General features: G+C 39.0%; 2 protein-coding genes across 3 annotated transcripts in view; both read right to left on the bottom strand.

Moving 5' to 3' along the window:
• LOC122973781 (RLA class II histocompatibility antigen, DP alpha-1 chain-like) overlaps nt 1-241 on the bottom strand; it is a 32,903-nt gene extending 32,662 nt beyond the window's left edge. Inside the window, exon 1 of the mRNA XM_044341516.1 lies at nt 86-241. Coding sequence (XP_044197451.1) covers nt 86-158 — 73 coding nt within the window. The 5' untranslated portion in view covers nt 159-241. The remainder of the gene's footprint in view (nt 1-85) is intronic.
• A 7,327-nt stretch (nt 242-7,568) lies between these two features.
• The window catches only part of ctc1 (CTS telomere maintenance complex component 1), a 33,242-nt gene continuing 22,144 nt past the window's right edge, over nt 7,569-18,666 (bottom strand). For both annotated transcript variants that reach the window (XM_044341514.1, XM_044341515.1), the window contains exons 23-26: nt 15,734-15,789; nt 15,392-15,548; nt 8,384-8,504; nt 7,569-7,902 (exon numbers count right to left, since the gene is read on the bottom strand). In XM_044341514.1, coding sequence (XP_044197449.1) covers nt 7,811-7,902; nt 8,384-8,504; nt 15,392-15,548; nt 15,734-15,789 — 426 coding nt within the window. In that variant the 3' untranslated portion in view covers nt 7,569-7,810. The remainder of the gene's footprint in view (nt 7,903-8,383; nt 8,505-15,391; nt 15,549-15,733; nt 15,790-18,666) is intronic.

The raw sequence follows: 18,666 nt of genomic DNA, 5'->3' as shown, positions 1-18,666 counted from the left end.
GGAAACAGAAACACTGATGTTTAATCTGTCTGTGTTTGTCTCAGTGTATCAGAGCTGAAATGAGTTTAAAGAGTCAAACACTTACTGTCTGCTGAGACACAGGAGAGGATGAGGAGCAGCTCCCACACCTTCATCACCTTCATCACCTTCATCTTCATCAGCTGAAACTCTCTGAAACTCTCTGACAGACTCTGAGCGACTGACAGAAAGTCAGCAGCAGCTGAGCTCTTACACACAGCTCAGCCAATCACAGAGCAGAGATCATGTGATGTCATCAGTGACCAGGTAGACTCAGACAGCTGCAGACGGACTCGATCAGTAATCAATACTTTGTTTATTGATGGAGTCCAGTTGAACTTTTTATTGATGAAGAGATTTAAAAGTTTCAGTTTTGTTTCAGATTCGTCGTTAAACAGTTAAAATCTGAAAGTATTGATCTCATATCGAGAACTTTCAAGTTCAAAGAAACACAGTTTTTAAATCATGAAAATAGTTCCCAGTTTATTCTGCATCATTTTAGACATAAATAAATACAGAAAAGGATTTAAAACGATTTTAAAATGTGATCATTTATCACAAAATCAAACAAATCTGTAATAAATGAGTTTTTCTGTTTGAAGTTTCTGTGTAAAAACAACTTGTCACGTATAATTTAAGATAAACGTCTGTCTGCTGCATTAATTCCACACAGTTTAAATAAATAGTGAAGAAATGAAGGTTCCCACTTTTACAGGCTGAATATTGATCAGTTCAGGTTTAAAGATCAATTACAGATATTTCTAACAACCTGTAACTACCAGTGGTTGAGTTTGAACTGGTTTAGTTTAATCAGTGATGGATATTAAATTTACCATCATGTTTAGAACAGATTCAGTTTTTCGTACATTTGAGTGAAAGTTACGAAATGTTTTACTTCACAGACTGATAATCACTAATCACACAGTTCAGGTGTGTTCAGGAATGTCTGTATGAACAAGAACCAGTATGTTTCTGCAGGTTCACTTCCCTCTGTAGTCTTAATGTAGAGTTACCGTAGCAACCTGGAAAAACAAAGACAAAAAACCTCACAGGCAGAGCTGGAGAGTAACTAAGTACATTTACTCAAATACTGTATTTAAGTACAGTTTTGAGGTACTTGTACTTTACTGGAGTATTTCCATGTGATGCTACTTTCTACATTTCAGAGGGAAATATTGTACTTTCTACTCCACTACATTTATTTGACAGCTTTAGTTACTTTTCAGATGAAGATTTGACACAATGGATAATATAACAAGCTTTTAAAATACAACACATTGTTAAAGATGAAACCAGTGGTTTCCAACCTAGGGGTCGGGGCCCCTCCAAAGGGTCAGCAGATAAATCTGAGGGGTGGTGAGATGATTAATGGGAGAGGAAAGAAGAAAAAACAAAGTTCTGATACACAAATCTGTTTTCAGTTTTTGGACTTTTTCTCTAATCTTTGATTTTTGCTGAAATATTGGATCATTTGAACATTTATTGAAATGAAAGCATGTGAGAAGTTTAGAGGGAAAAATCACTATTTGGTGGAGCTGTTAACAACTCATAGACATGTGAAATGTGACCCCGACTACACACTGCTTTTTGTAAGACATCAAAAGACAAAAAGGTTGGAAACCACTGGTTTCATCTTTAACAATGTGTTGTATTTTAAAAGCTTGTTATATTATCCATTGTGTCAAAGTAAATTTCTCTTTTTAAAGAACATGTTGGTTCTGATTTGATGTCTTTAGGTTTCAGATCATTGAAGCTGCTGAAGGAAATAGTTTAGTTGTTAATTAAAAATGTACATAAATTAAATACTGACTTTAAAAAAAATGATAATTAGAGTTTTATTGATACACAAATAAATAAATAATGAAATAAACAGTATGAGTCAATCAATCATTTTATTATTATTATTATATTCATATATTTATGATCCTTCAGTCTTAGAAGAAAATGATGCAGTTTAACGTTTAGGATAATAAACTGTCAATTAAACTCAACTTTCTTATATTATTTAACTTTATTTACTTATTTATTTGTTTGTTTGTTTATTAGTTTGTTTGTTTATTAGTTGTGTGTTTTTGTTTCTTTGTAATAAAACACAGAAACATGAAAGAGGAAGAATCAGAGTCAGACATCACAACATTTATTTCTTCTTCTCTTCAGTCTGAGTCCAGTTTGGTGAACTGGGATTCTTTGTGTTCACCATCAAACCAGTCTGACCACGTGATGCCTTCAGGTGTCTGTGTGAAAGCATGAGTTTCCCACCTTCTCCTCTGACTCTGACCATCAGCTGGAACTCAGTTAACGTGAAGACGCTGAGATTTCCTGCAGCTCCTGAACGCAGCAGCAGCAGAAAGTCCCGACTCGTTACTTTCACTTCCTGTTCAGTCAGCAGCCAATCAGAAACAGAGCTGCTGATGAGTCATCAGTCACCGGGAGCAGCGTCCTGCTGGTTCATCACAGCTTCAATCCTCTGATGGGCTCATGAGGCGACCTTTGACCTCTGCAGAGTCTTCATCTTCATCATCAGGGATCTTTCATTTCTGTTTTTACATCCAGACTTTAGTCTTTCAGCTTTTCATGAACGTTGTTTCTTTACTGGTTTTCTGTCCTTCCAGTCTAATGTTGTTATGATGCAGTTTATAATACGAGTAGAAACATCAAACATCTCTGCAGACGACTCTCACTGTCTCTAAAACCTTTACTCTTCTGTCAACTCACGTTTCCTACAATTAGAAAATACTGTTTTATATCACAACCACAGCAACACGCCACTTCCCAGTGTTCCCAGTTAAACCAGCAGTCAGGTGTCTGTAATCATTCCTCCTGTTCATACTGGATATTAAAAGTCTGTGTGAAGCTTCTATTCAGCTTCATCAGTCTGAGTTAGTCATATCAAGTGGATATCTGACACATTTACAGTCTTTGTGTTTCCTCGGACAGTGTTTCCCTGTTGAGCTGCAGGTGGAAGTATAGTAACAAAAAGAGGAACTTTGGCACTAAAAAGACTGTAACGTTGAAAGATATCTACTTGATTTGACTCATTTGGACGCTGAAGCTTTAGACTGAACAGGAGGGATGATGACAGCAAGAACAACATGTCTGACTGTTGTTCCAGACACACTTGGAGAACAGTGAAGTGGTCCTTTAAACAGGAAGCAGGACGCTCGCTGCCCCCGCTGGTCGTGGTTGGAAGTGCAGAGAATCATCAGAACTAAAGATGAACAGCTGTGATAGAAAACGTTAAACATGTGACTGAATGAATCCGGTCTGATTCCACTCAGGTAGAAACCAGCAGGACAGGTGAGACCTTCAGGTGAGTCGTCCAATCAGAGAGAAGGACACAGTTTCATCAACAGCTCTGATTATAATCTGATGAAGCCAGAAGGAACAAGTTCATCAGTTTCCTCCTTCTCTCTTCACATTATTAACCCTTTATGAGCCGACTCACCTGACAGGATACTTGCAGCTGTTGAATGCTGTTGTATTTACTGAATGAGCTGTTATTAATAGATACCTTATATTATTTTATCTTTTAGAGCCAAACACATACGATGTTCGTGTTGCATTAAAGTGTGTCAGGAATCATTATTTACATGAAGTCTAACAGATGTTTCATGATTATAACTGAGAGAAGCCGGTTATCTGCAGTTATTAAGTCTCCACAACAAGGAGGTTAATGTGTTCATCATCAACAACTCTTCATCATCTTTTCTTACATTCAGTGAACTAAACTCAGTTACTTTGATGTTTCAGTGATTGATGACTTTACTTCAGTGAACTCACCTGTAAAGCAGCAGATCTGACGTGTTTCAGTAGAAACATGATGTTTCAGTCAGGTTATATTCAGCTCTTTGTATTTTCACCTGTAAACACCTGAATAAGGTTCAGTTATTCACTCTGTTCATCTCCTCTGCTACGCTGACGACACACCGATGTGTTCATCAGACGGAAGGTCTCACATGTTTGATGCAGATTATATTTATTACATCACACTGAGCTGATGTTTCTGTCCAAATTAATCTGAAGGAACTCGAGCTGAAAACAAACATGACGACTGTTCAGAGCTGCAGATCAGAAACCTTTAAAAACATCTCAGTTCTTATTTTATTTTATTTTACGTAGTTTATTTTAACCTGTAAATGTTTGTATGTCATCCTGTTTTGGGGCAGTGGTGGTCTAAAGGTTTAATCCCCTGGACTGGCAGGATAAATCTGCTCGGCCCTCCTTCATTACCACCGACGTGCCCTCGAGCAAGACCCTTAACCCCGACTGCTCCGGTGGCACCAGGTCAGACTGGTTGTACTGGGCAGCTGCCAGGTATGAATGTGTAACTGTGTGAGTGTGATCATGGTGTTCCTGACAAAGAGAACATTGATCTCAGAGAAACTCACCTGAATAAATAAAGGTGAAAAATTATTATTATTATTATTATATTATTGACTATGATGGAACCAGTCCATCTGTGCAGGTAGATGTTTACAGTCAGACACTCTGAGCTCAGTCATGTGATGTTGTAGAAGTCAGCAGTCATGTGATCAGATCAGCGTCTCGGTTCAGCAGTTTGTTGTTCAGTTTACCATCAGACACCTGGACGCAGCGTCACTGGAGTTTTTTTAATGAACCCACAAACATTTCAGGCGTCTGTGGAAAGTCCCGACTCATAACTTTCACTTCCTGTTCAGTCAGCAGCCAATCAGAAGCAGAGCTGCTGATGAGTCATCAGTCACCAGGAGAAGATGTTTGATGTTGAACAGCAGCAGAACGTTCACAAACTTCTAACACTTAGATTATTTCATCACAGAGATTCACTGAAAGCATCAGGACAAAAATAATAAACAGGAACAAAATACAACAGTAAACCTCATTAAAACGTGTTTCAGACACTTTTTACTGCTACAAATAAAGTAATGAGACCAGAACTGAAACTATTGATCAGTTAATTAATGATCAATTAACATAAAACTATAATAGACAAATATTTCAGTCAGAACCTTCTTCATCTTCAGCTCTTGTCAGCTTGTCTCACATTATTTATTATTTTTTGGACTGTTGGTCGAACAAAACAAACATTTACAGACGTCTCGAACATTTAAAACACTAAACTTTTAATCTATTAATCAGGAAAATAATCAGATTAACTGATAATGAAATTAATCATTAATTTAAAGAAAAAAAGTGAAATTTGGGGAAGACTTTAAAATGTTTTATTTTTATATATTTTTATTTTCACCAATATAATTAAATTAATTTTATCTTTATGAGTCAGATTGATCAATAGAGTCTCTGATATTAAACTATATGAAGTTTTCTGTCAGACTTCAACTAACCGGTTCCTCATGATCCTTCAGTTTGTTTACATCTGCTCAGCCAATCAGAGACAGAGCTGCTGATGACTCATCAGTTAACATGAGAAGATGTTTGATGTTGAACAGCAGCAGACTGAAGGAGCTCAGACGCCCCCTGCTGGTTCATCATCATCATCATCATCATCATCAGTTTATTTAGACCTGCTCAGGTTGGAGTCAACAGCCAATCAGAGACAGAGCTGCTGATGAGTCATCAGTCACCAGGAGAAGATGTTTGATGTTGAACAGCAGCAGACTGAAGGAGCTCAGACGCCCCCTGCTGGTTCATCATCATCATCATCATCATCATCATCATGTCTGTCACACATTTCATACACAAAGCCATGTAAAATATAATATAAACTAACACAATAAGACACTGTACTAAATAAAAGAGTGGAAATAAAATATCAACATAAATCAGGTAAAGGTCCTTTATGAATAAATGGAGCAATAATTAACATGAGAACAAAATGATTTGGTGTTATTTTAGATTCAGATCTGAGCTTCAGTTCACACATTAACAAGGTGATGAAAACATCATTTTTCCACTTTAGAACTTTTAGCTAAAATACGACTATTTATAAATCAGAAAGATGCAGAAAAACTGATTCATGACTTAGTTTCAAGCCGACTTGATCACTGTGATGCACTTTTTACTGGTCGCCTAAAAAACCACTGAGAGACTTCAGCTCATTCAAACCTCTGCAGCTCAGCTGTAAACCAGAACCAAGAGGAGACATTAGTCCAGTTTAGCTGCTCTGCACTGACTTCCTGTAACATTTAGAGCTGATATTAGCTTATATACAAAACCTTCTTTAAAAGAAAACTAAAAACTTATCTCTTCACTTCAGCCTTTAACTGGTTTTCTGTCAGTCTGCTTCACATTTAAACACCACTGAATTTCCTTTAAAATGTAACTTTTGCTTGATTTTATATATTCTATGTATTCTGTTTTAACTTTGTTTTTATTTTATTATTATTCAGTATGTGCTCTCTTTCATGCGTCAGTGGGTTTTATCTTCCATCGTATGTTAAACAGGTGATGGTCAGTGGTTGGCAGGTCTGAGAATAAAGACTGTGGTGTGTTTTAACCCCGAAGCATCACTAAGAGTGTTAAACACAGATCAGACCCACACTGACGTTCAACATATAGTGAAATACTTTCTGAGTTTTCACTTAAGTCTGAACTTACCACCACTGAAGTACAATCTATGTTTTGTATTTTCACTTTATTTTATTATTAATGTGTAACATGGTTGTTATAGATTGTTGAAGTTTGTCAAAATTCATTTCTGTATTCATTCCGTGTTTATTTCATTTTTCAAGTTATCTCACTGTTTTTCATTTCAGTATTTTCTGGGGAAACAGGTTAATATCTTGTGTTTATACTGCTGATCATTGCGCCCTCCTGTGGCCGGTGGTGGTAAATACAGTGACCAGAAGACGTCAGTTCATCTGTTTTGCTGCTGATGATCTCAGATGTGGGTGAGGAGTTGGACTGTTTATCAGACCGTCACCTGCAGGATTGTTGTGTGTTTTCTAACAGCTGTGCAGAGAAATAAACGCACCGTGAACCTGAGAGAAGTCGACCAGTCGTCTCTGCTGAGACTGAGCCTGAATAGAGTTACACACGTTATCATGTGGGTTATATTTTCCATCTTATGTTAGATTAATGTTTTTTACATACTTTTATGTCCTATTCATGTGAAGCACTTAGGTCATGTAATTTATTTTGTTATAAAACACTTTGAGCTGCTTTTCTTGTATGAAAGGTGCCATACAAATAAAGTTATTATTATTATTATTATTATTATTATTATTATTATTATATGTAAGAATTGTGAAGCAAAAAATGTCTAATAATCATTTTTTCTTGCCAATGAGTGAACGGGTTGTAACATAACTTAAAAAATTAGACCTTAGACTGGTTTCTATGTGAAGGACTTGGGCTCATCGCTCCATGGCCGCCGCCGGCCAAATCAGCAGATATTTAAATAATCAGGGTAAAAACGATTCCTGTGACTTTGTGATGTGAAACTTAATAAATGTTCCGTCATATATTCATGATTTTTACTTATAAAATATTAAAACAGAATCTGTATGTGCTGCTGTCTTTGTGTTTTTATTATTTTTTCCTGTGTGGGAGTGTTTGTTGTTGCCGTGACAACAGGAAGCTGTGGTGTAACAGAACAAACAGAAACAGACTTCAGGAGAACAAAATGAAGATTTAATAACTTAAATCAAGATATTTAACATTTAATTTAAATAGAACATCATCGTTCTGCAACACTGAATATTAAACTGTTTCACTCAGAGGTTAAACTCTTCTGTAAACAATTAATTACATTCAAACGTCTCTTCATCAGTCAGTGATGATGTGCAGACAGGTGAGGACAGGTGAGGTCAGGTGAGGTGAGACAGGTGTGGACAGGTGAGATCAGGTGAGGTCAGTCAGTGTTGATGTGCAGACAGGTGAGCTGTAGAGGACGACTCATCCTGGTCATGAAGTCTCTGTCTCCTCGACTGAATCTCCTCGTCTCTGAAACAAACAGACTGAATGTGTTCAACGTCCGACATCATCATCACAGTTTATAAAGACGTGTCGTTTCAACACAGAGTGAATCCACGAGTGTGTGTGAGTGTGTGTGTTTTAATTGTTTTTTTATTGCTGTATGTTTGTTGTTATACCTCAGAGGAAGTTGTGTTAATATGTGTTGTCATGTGTTTATCATGTGCTGCTTCAATGGGCCCTGAGTCTGTTTCCATAGAAACTAATATCTGTGTTGAACTCTGACCTTTGCTATAATCAGATCTTCCTGCTGTATGCAGGAGATTCTGTAGGTTGACTTTAGATAAACAGCGGACAGCCAATAAGAATCCTATAAAAACGTCTGTACCGTCCAACGAGACTGTTCCTCTTGACCTCAGCGTTGGACAGTTTATACAAATACTGTCACAATAATATTCAACTACATCAGTGTGTTGTTGTTGCAGGTGAGTTACACGTCACTGTGTGTTACCTTCTGGTCTCTGATTGGTGTGTTTCCTGCAGGTGAGAGAGAGCGAGCGACACACAGTATCACTGCTGCACACACACAACAGGTAGAGCAGGAGGGAGTCATCAGAGTCAGAGTCACACACCTGAGAGAGAGAGACAGGTAAATATATACACCTGAGAGAGAGAGACAGCTAAATATATACACCTGAGAGAGAGAGAGAGACAGGTAAATATATACACCTGAGAGAGAGAGACAGACAGGTAAATATATACACCTGAGAGAGAGAGACAGGTAAATATATACACCTGAGAGAGAGAGACAGGTAAATATATACACCTGAGAGAGAGAGACAGGTAAATATATACACCTGAGAGAGAGAGACAGGTAAAAATATACACCTGAGAGAGAGAGACAGGTAAATATATACACCTGAGAGAGAGAGACAGGTAAAAATATACACCTGAGAGAGAGAGACAGGTAAAAATACACACCTGAGAGAGAGAGACAGGTAAAAATATACACCTGAGAGAGAGACAGGTAAAAATATACACCTGAGAGAGAGACAGGTAAATATATACACCTGAGAGAGAGAGACAGGTAAAAATATACACCTGAGAGAGAGAGACAGGTAAAAATATACACCTGAGAGAGAGAGACAGGTAAATATATACACCTGAGAGAGAGAGACAGGTAAAAATATACACCTGAGAGAGAGACAGGTAAAAATATACACCTGAGAGAGAGAGACTGGTAAATATATACACCTGAGAGAGAGAGACAGGTAAAAATATACACCTGAGAGAGAGAGACAGGTAAAAATATACACCTGAGAGAGAGACAGGTAAAAATATACACCTGAGAGAGAGAGACTGGTAAATATATACACCTGAGAGAGAGAGACAGGTAAAAATACACACCTGAGAGAGAGAGACAGGTAAAAATATACACCTGAGAGAGAGACAGGTAAAAATATACACCTGAGAGAGAGACAGGTAAAAATATACACCTGAGAGAGAGACAGGTAAATATATACACCTGAGAGAGAGAGACAGGTAAAAATATACACCTGAGAGAGAGACAGGTAAAAATATACACCTGAGAGAGAGACAGGTAAAAATATACACCTGAGAGAGAGACAGGTAAATATATACACCTGAGAGAGAGAGACAGGTAAATACATACACCTGAGAGAGAGAGACAGGTAAAAATATACACCTGAGAGAGAGACAGGTAAAAATATACACCTGAGAGAGAGACAGGTAAAAATATACACCTGAGAGAGAGAGACTGGTAAATATATACACCTGAGAGAGAGACAGGTAAATATATACACCTGAGAGAGAGAGACAGGTAAAAATATACACCTGAGAGAGAGAGACAGGTAAAAATATACACCTGAGAGAGAGACAGGTAAATATATACACCTGAGAGAGAGACAGGTAAAAATATACACCTGAGAGAGAGAGACTGGTAAATATATGCACCTGAGAGAGAGAGACAGGTAAATATATACACCTGAGAGAGAGAGACAGGTAAATATATACACCTGAGAGAGAGAGACAGGTAAATATATACACCTGAGAGAGAGACAGGTAAATATATACACCTGAGAGAGAGAGACAGGTAAATATATACACCTGAGAGAGAGACAGGTAAATATATACACCTGAGAGAGAGAGACAGGTAAATATATACACCTGAGAGAGAGAGACAGGTAAATATATGCACCTGAGAGAGAGAGAGACAGGTAAATATATACACCTGAGAGAGAGACAGGTAAATATATGCACCTGAGAGAGAGAGACAGGTAAATATATACACCTGAGAGAGAGAGACAGGTAAATATATACACCTGAGAGAGAGACAGGTAAATATATACACCTGAGAGAGAGACAGGTAAATATATACACCTGAGAGAGAGAGACAGGTAAATATATACACCTGAGAGAGAGACAGGTAAATACATACACCTGAGAGAGAGAGAGACAGGTAAATATATACACCTGAGAGAGAGAGAGACAGGTAAATATATACACCTTATTTTTCTTATTTTTCTTTTATTTTGATGGTTTCCAGGAAGTTATCTGGCCTGTTGTTGTTGCTAGCTTTAAAAGGAAAAGAAGAAGTGTACGCTCTAGATGTCGGGGGCGAGCTCTGTTGTTTTCCCTGTTTTGTAAACTGCAGCATGTTGGAGGAGAATAAATATTCTCAGTTTGAAAGACGCCCGTTCTGGTTATTGAAAAGAATCTTCCACTACACAACATTTTGGTGTCAAAACCCGGGAAAGTCAAGAAAATTAAGAGACTTTGAACTTCGAAGTTTGAAGCTAATGATAGCTAATGCTAACAACAGAAATGGCCAGTCACGTCACCAGTTCAACAGACTGTTCAGCTGCCCAAGTTAGTGATAGAGAAATATGGTGGAGCGATAAGCCAGTGGCAAGAATTCTGGTCTCAATATGAAACAGCCATTCATAACAATGATACGCTGTAAGAAAGAGAAGTTCACCAACCTGAAATCCTATTTGACTGGAGCAGCAGTGAGAGCTCTGGCAGGACTTACTATGACCGCTTTGGAAGAAAGGAAATGGTAGTCAGCGCACACATGTCCAAATCACTGAACCTGACGCCTGTGAAAAGATCTGCGGATATCGTAGCTCTCAGGCACCTGTACGATGAATGTGAAATACAGATCCGTCCCGAATCTTTAGGGGTTCACAGTGACACATACGGCTGCCTGCTATGCTCAGTACTACTGCAGCTCATACCAGATGACACACGCAAGTCAGATCCCAGCGGTAAATGGAAAAAGCTTGAACTCATCCAGTTCCTGCAAAATGAAGTCCAAAGCAGAGAGAGAGCACTTCAGCTTACCAGACCAGGTAATACTCGAAGATGAGTGATGAGGCAAGAGACACTGCATCTACACACCTTTGGATCCACTACTCCTGTGGATCGAAGCAGTGGAAACTCCCCCAGTGTGCTGCTGTAATAAAGGTCTCTGGTTTACCCATCCAAGAGGAGTTAAAGAGAAATGGTCTGCGGCTTGTTGATCTTCCACTAGAAGACGCTGATGATCCAGAATTGTCAGGAGCAGACTATTACTGGCAATTGGTGTCAGGCAATGTCCAGAGGATAACAGAGACACTAGTAGCCATAGAAAGCATCTTTGGATGAGCTTTGCAAGGGCCACTCTCAACATCCAGTGTAATGGCACCACTTACATGCACATCAGTTCAGGTGAGGACACCCAGATCTCAAAACAGCTGCACGCCTGTTGGGAGGTGGAGTCACTAGGCATTGTTAGTGAGCAAAGTCACAGCCCAGCAGACGCAGAGGCTCTTCAGAGCTTCGAACAGATTACAACACACAAAGATGGCCACAAAGCGCCTTGTTTCCTTTGTTCTCCCTGAGACAAAGGAACAGTGCCAAAATGCTGCTCACAACCTCCATTTCCAGTGATGCATTACAAATTTCGCACCTAGGTGCTAAACAGGAAACAGTCTCAACAAACAGTCTCATTGGCAGAGACGCTCCTGCACAAAGGAGCGTCATGATGAAACAGCTGTGACATCATGACGCTTTAAAACGCTTTAAAACCACCCCTTTAAAACGGAATGCCAGAGAAACATCGCACTCCATGTCGACTGAGCTAGGGGGAACTTCTATCCCTCTGTGAGTCAGCTTGACTAACGGAGGCAACACCGTGCACGTGTTTTCCCCCACCGATCAGAAGTCTCTCCCCTCGCCGGACGAGACGAGACTTCGCCGTGTTCACCTGATCACCATCCCTGGATCCAAGAGAGACCGCTGCTGCAACCAGCATCCTCACCTCCTGCAGAAGGAAGAAACAGAGTTTCTTCAGGAAGACATAGAACTTCTCTGCCCCGCTCTTCTTCAACTGAGTCGACAGCTGTTTTCTCCGCCACTGAGAGCCAGCTTGCTGTAAAACCTTGCAGACAGCAGGAGGACGGCCACCGTCAGCATCTGAACCGAGGAACAGAGCCGGACCGAAAGATGGACTGAACACACACTCTGCTCGCTTTCTGAAGCGACCAAGTCCATTTGCTCTGTTTTACTCTGAGGAGTATTTTAAGTTTGCTGCCTGTTAGTTGTGTTCACCACGCTAGACTGTTTTGTGTTTGTCCCGCTGGGGACTACTGCTGTGTTTGTGCCACCGTGAAGGAGAAAGTAAGTTGCTTTGTTGATCAGAAACCAGACAACGTTACAGACTGACGTCCATACGCACGCTGTCTGTGGACAAAGGAACCGCTTCTCTTCCTCTCACGATCGCTTTCTCTCCTCCTTCTTCTCTCTCTTTTGACTAACACACACATACAGACACACACACACATTCCCCTGCATGTGTTCACCTTGTACATAGCTTTGTGTTTGTTTTGGTAGGATTAGATTTTAGGATAGTTGTTTATTAAATGAAGCATTTGTTAACTTTGTTAATTTTGCTAAGTTTAATAAACACTGTTATATATTTAAAGAGAAGTTCTTTTGTCATTATTGTGTTTAACATATTGTTAAAAGTGGCTGACTGAAGGAGTCAGAGCTTGAATTCATCCTTCTTTGTTCAGCTGTGAATATTAATATCTCTCAGATATTAATATTCACAGCTGAACTCTTTTATGAGACTACCTTGTTTGGTTATTGGTCCCGGTCTCCAGGTGGTGCCCCGTAAGTGTTAATTCATATCAATAATTCTATTCATTTTTATCATTAATGAATTATCTCTGATAATTATTAATTATTGTTAATAACCAACCGTGCTCCTCACAGATCTGACAGTTGTGTCCCCCATGTGAGGTTCTTCAACAGTTGGTGCCCAAATTATTGATTGATATTAATAATCTTTTGATTTCATAATTATCCATAATAATTATGAATTATTACTAATAACCAAACGCACCCCTACCCATCCCGACACCGCTACCAAGTTGAGTTACCATGGAGACCTGACAGATCAGATCTTCCAGACAACTTCAGAGTTCCTCAAGAGGAAACTAAAAATGGATGCAACACTGTACTGACAGTGGACAGAAAATGAAGCGGAGCATGTCAATGAAACAGACACTGATGGAAATGTCCTGAAGGTGTTAGAGTTAGTGTGGAGACCAGAGAGGGATGACTTTGTGTTTGATCTGAAGGGACTATTAGACATGTTGAAGGACAAAGAAAACACAAAGAGAAATGTGCTGCAGACATCAGCTCGTATCTTTGATCCCATTGGTTTCCTGACTCGGTTCACCATACGTGTAAAGTGTCTGTTTCAAGAACTGTGGGAGAGGAGAATCAGCTGGGATGAACAGTTCCCTCCAGACTTGGATGAAAAATGGGATCAATGGTGTGCAGAGCTGCCGAAGCTCCACCTGGTGGCCATTCCCAGATGGTACCAAAGTGAGATTCATCCAAACTCAAAGACAATCAAGCTCCATGTTTACTGTGATGCGAGTGAAAAGGCATACAGCACTGTTGCCTATCTGCAAGGACAGAATAGTGGAGAAGTTGTCACAAGCTTCGTGGCATCCAAGTCAAAAGTGGCCCCATTAAAGAAAATGACTTTACCACGTTTGGAGCTGATGGACGCACTGATTGGAGCAAGGTTAGGAAAAGGTTAGGAAACAACCTTCAACCTTCTCAAGCCCCTGAACATGGAAAGAAAACAGCTTAACATGTGGACAGATTCAATGATTGTTCTTCACTGGAAACACAACACAACACAGCACAAAGGTGGAAGCCATTCGTGGCAAACAGAGTGACTGAAATACAAAGTCTCACAAATACAGACTCTCACTGCAGCGGCAAAACCAATCCTGCTGAACCACCAGCCAGAGACCAGAGCATCCAAACCCTCATCCGGATCCAGCTGTGGTGGAGCTGGACCTGCTTCGCTGTCACCAACTCAATGCAGAGAGCGTTGATGAGGACTGTGTTGCAGATGAGGTGAACACTGAGCTCAGGTCTAAATTTCAGGCTGTAGTACAGTTTACCAGCACCGAGCAAGCCGAGCCACTATTAGACCTGGACAAGTACAACAGGATGAAAACAGTGCTGAGAAGAACTGCGTGGGTGAAAAGGTTCATAGCTAATGCTCTCTCTAGTGAAAGGACTCAGGGAGAGCTGACTGCAGAGGAGCTCAGAGCAGCACAAGTGTATTGGGTGAATTATATTTAACAATGAGACCAATCAGTTAAACAAACTCCAAGCATGCCTTAACGACATAAAGACCTGGATGACCTGCAGTTTTCTGCTACTAAATTCAGATAAAACTGAAGTTATTGTGTTTGGCCCTAAACACCTTAGAAACACATTATCTAATGATAAAGCTACTCTGGATGGCATTACCCTGGCCTCCAGCACCACCGTAAGGAATCTGGGAGTTATCTTTGATCAGGATATGTCCTTTAACTCCCACATAAATCAAATCTCAAGGACTGCCTTTTTTCACTTACGTAATATCACAAAAATCACATCCTGTCCCTAAAAGATGCAGAAAAACTAGTTCACGCATTTGTTACTTCTAGGCTGGATTATTGCAATTCCTTATTATCAGGCTGCTCTAACAAGTCTCTAAAGACTCTCCAGCTGTATGTTAAAACATGTCAAACACACTATTTACAGTATTTACAGTCTATTTAGTTATAACGTTTACAGTAAAATGTACCTGTCATGATAAACCTGTATAAGGTAATTATTCCATGTTTATATGGAGAATACACTATGAATGTCTTGTTTCCAGTTAAAGGGAAATAAATGGTTTTATTTTGAAGGAAATTATCTGGTCTGTTGTTGTCACTAGCTTATGAAAAAAGAAAACATGTACGCTCAAGATGTCGGGTGCGAACTTCTTTGTTTTCCCTGTTTTGTAAGCTGCAGCATGTTGGAGGATGATAAATATGCTCGGTTTGAAAGACGCCTGTTCTGGTTATTGAAGAGAAGCTTCCACTACACAACAGAGAGAGAAACACACACACACACACACACACACACAGGGTTAATGATCTCTACAGGTGTGACTCACCAGGCTCCGCCCCCGCGGATACACTCTGATGTGACCTCTGACCTTCAGCGCCCTCTGAAGCCCCTCCCACTGAGAATCAGCCAATCCCAGCAGAGGACGAACCAGAGCTCCTGAGAACCAGACGTGAGCCTCACCTGTCCCGTCATCAATCACCAGCCTGATCAATACACAGAGATCAATCACCAGCCTGATCAATACACAGAGATCAATCACCAGCCTGATCAATACACAGACATCAATCACCAGCCTGATCAATACACAGAGATCAATCACCAGTTGAATTGATACACAGAAACACGTACATACAGAGAGCAGTTTAAAGAATAAACAGAAGAGTCTTACTTTGCTTTAGACTGAAACACTGCAGAGTTCGACCGACACTGAGAGCTGCAACAAGACTGAAGACACCTCAATTATTATATTATCATTATTATTAATGTTATTATTATTATTATTATTATTATTATTATTATTATTATTATTATTATTATTATTATTAATATTATTATTATTATTATTATTGAATGTATTATTTGAATTATTATTAAGAAATTATAAGTTAGTATATAGTGTGTATACCTGTGTGTATATAGTGTGTATACCTGTGTGTGTATATAGTGTGTATACCTGTGTGTGTATATAGTGTGTATACCTGTGTGTATATAGTGTGTATACCTGTGTGTGTATATAGTGTGTATACCTGTGTGTGTATATAGTGTGTGTACCTGTGTGTATATAGTGTGTATACCTGTGTGTATATAGTGTGTATACCTGTGTGTATATAGTGTGTATACCTGTGTGTGTATATAGTGTGTATACCTGTGTGTGTTTATAGTGTGTGTACCTGTGTGTATATAGTGTGTATACCTGTGTGTATATAGTGTGTATACCTGTGTGTGTATAGTGTGTGTACCTGTGTGTGTATATATTGTGTATACCTGTGTGTGTATATAGTTTGTGTACCTGTGTGTGTATATAGTGTGTATACCTGTGTGTATATAGTGTGTATACCTGTGTGTATATAGTGTGTATACCTGTGTGTGTATATAGTGTGTATACCTGTGTGTGTATATAGTGTGTATACTTGTGTGTATATAGTGTGTATACCTGTGTGTATATAGTGTGTATACCTGTGTGTGTATATAGTGTGTATACCTGTGTGTGTATAGTGTGTGTACCTGTGTGTGTATATATTGTGTATACCTGTGTGTGTATATAGTTTGTGTACCTGTGTGTGTATATAGTGTGTATACCTGTGTGTGTATATAGTGTGTATACCTGTGTGTGTATATAGTGTGTATACCTGTGTGTGTATATAGTGTGTGTATATAGTGTGTGTACCTGTGTGTGTATATAGTGTGTGTACCTGTGTGTGTATATAGTGTGTATACCTGTGTGTGTATATAGTGTGTATACCTGTGTGTGTTTATAGTGTGTATACCTGTGTGTATATAGTGTGTATACCTGTGTGTGTATATAGTGTGTGTACCTGTGTGTATATAGTGTATGTACCTGTGTGTATATAGTGTGTGTACCTGTGTGTGTATATAGTGTGTATACCTGTGTGTGTATATAGTGTGTGTATCTGTGTGTGTACCTGTGTGTGTTTATAGTGTGTATACCTGTGTGTGTTTATAGTGTGTATACCTGTGTGTGTATATAGTGTGTATACATGTGTGTATATAGTGTGTGTACCTGTGTGTATATAGTGTGTGTACCTGTGTGTGTATATAGTGTGTATACCTGTGTGTATATAGTGTGTGTACCTGTGTGTGTATATAGTGTGTGTATCTGTGTGTGTATATAGTGTGTGTACCTGTGTGTGTTTATAGTGTGTATACCTGTGTGTATATAGTGTGTATACCTGTGTGTATATAGTGTGTATACCTGTGTGTGTATATAGTGTGTATACATGTGTGTGTATATAGTGTGTATACCTGTGTGTGTATATAGTGTGTATACCTGTGTGTATATAGTGTGTATACCTGTGTGTGTATATAGTGTGTATACCTGTGTGTGTATATAGTGTGTATACCTGTGTGTATATAGTGTGTATACCTGTGTGTATATAGTGTGTATACCTGTGTGTGTATAGTGTGTATACCTGTGTGTGTATAGTGTGTATACCTGTGTGTGTATATAGTGTGTATACCTGTGTGTATATAGTGTGTATACCTGTGTGTGTATATAGTGTGTATACCTGTGTGTGTATATAGTGTGTATACCTGTGTGTGTATATAGTGTGTATACCTGTGTGTGTATATAGTGTGTATACCTGTGTGTATATAGTGTGTATACCTGTGTGTATATAGTGTGTGTACCTGTGTGTGTATATAGTGTGTATACCTGTGTGTGTATAGTGTGTGTACCTGTGTGTGTATATATTGTGTATACCTGTGTGTGTATATAGTTTGTGTACCTGTGTGTGTATATAGTGTGTATACCTGTGTGTGTATATAGTGTGTATACCTGTGTGTGTATATATTGTGTGTATATAGTGTGTGTACCTGTGTGTGTATATAGTGTGTGTACCTGTGTGTGTATATAGTGTGTATACCTGTGTGTGTATATAGTGTGTATACCTGTGTGTGTTTATAGTGTGTATACCTGTGTGTATATAGTGTGTATACCTGTGTGTGTATATAGTGTGTGTACCTGTGTGTATATAGTGTATGTACCTGTGTGTATATAGTGTGTGTACCTGTGTGTGTATATAGTGTGTATACCTGTGTGTGTATATAGTGTGTGTATCTGTGTGTGTACCTGTGTGTGTTTATAGTGTGTATACCTGTGTGTGTTTATAGTGTGTATACCTGTGTGTGTATATAGTGTGTATACATGTGTGTGTATATAGTGTGTGTACCTGTGTGTATATAGTGTGTGTACCTGTGTGTGTATATAGTGTGTATACCTGTGTGTATATAGTGTGTGTACCTGTGTGTGTATATAGTGTGTGTATCTGTGTGTGTATATAGTGTGTGTACCTGTGTGTGTTTATAGTGTGTATACCTGTGTGTATATAGTGTGTATACCTGTGTGTATATAGTGTGTATACCTGTGTGTGTATATAGTGTGTATACATGTGTGTGTATATAGTGTGTATACCTGTGTGTGTATATAGTGTGTATACCTGTGTGTATATAGTGTGTATACCTGTGTGTGTATATAGTGTGTATACCTGTGTGTGTATATAGTGTGTATACCTGTGTGTATATAGTGTGTATACCTGTGTGTATATAGTGTGTATACCTGTGTGTGTATAGTGTGTATACCTG

This window comes from Thunnus albacares, chromosome 22, assembly GCF_914725855.1.
Source record: "Thunnus albacares chromosome 22, fThuAlb1.1, whole genome shotgun sequence".
Lineage (NCBI taxonomy): Eukaryota > Metazoa > Chordata > Actinopteri > Scombriformes > Scombridae > Thunnus > Thunnus albacares.
The sequence above is the reverse complement of the archived record's forward strand: the minus strand, read 5'-3'. Positions and strand labels throughout refer to the sequence as shown.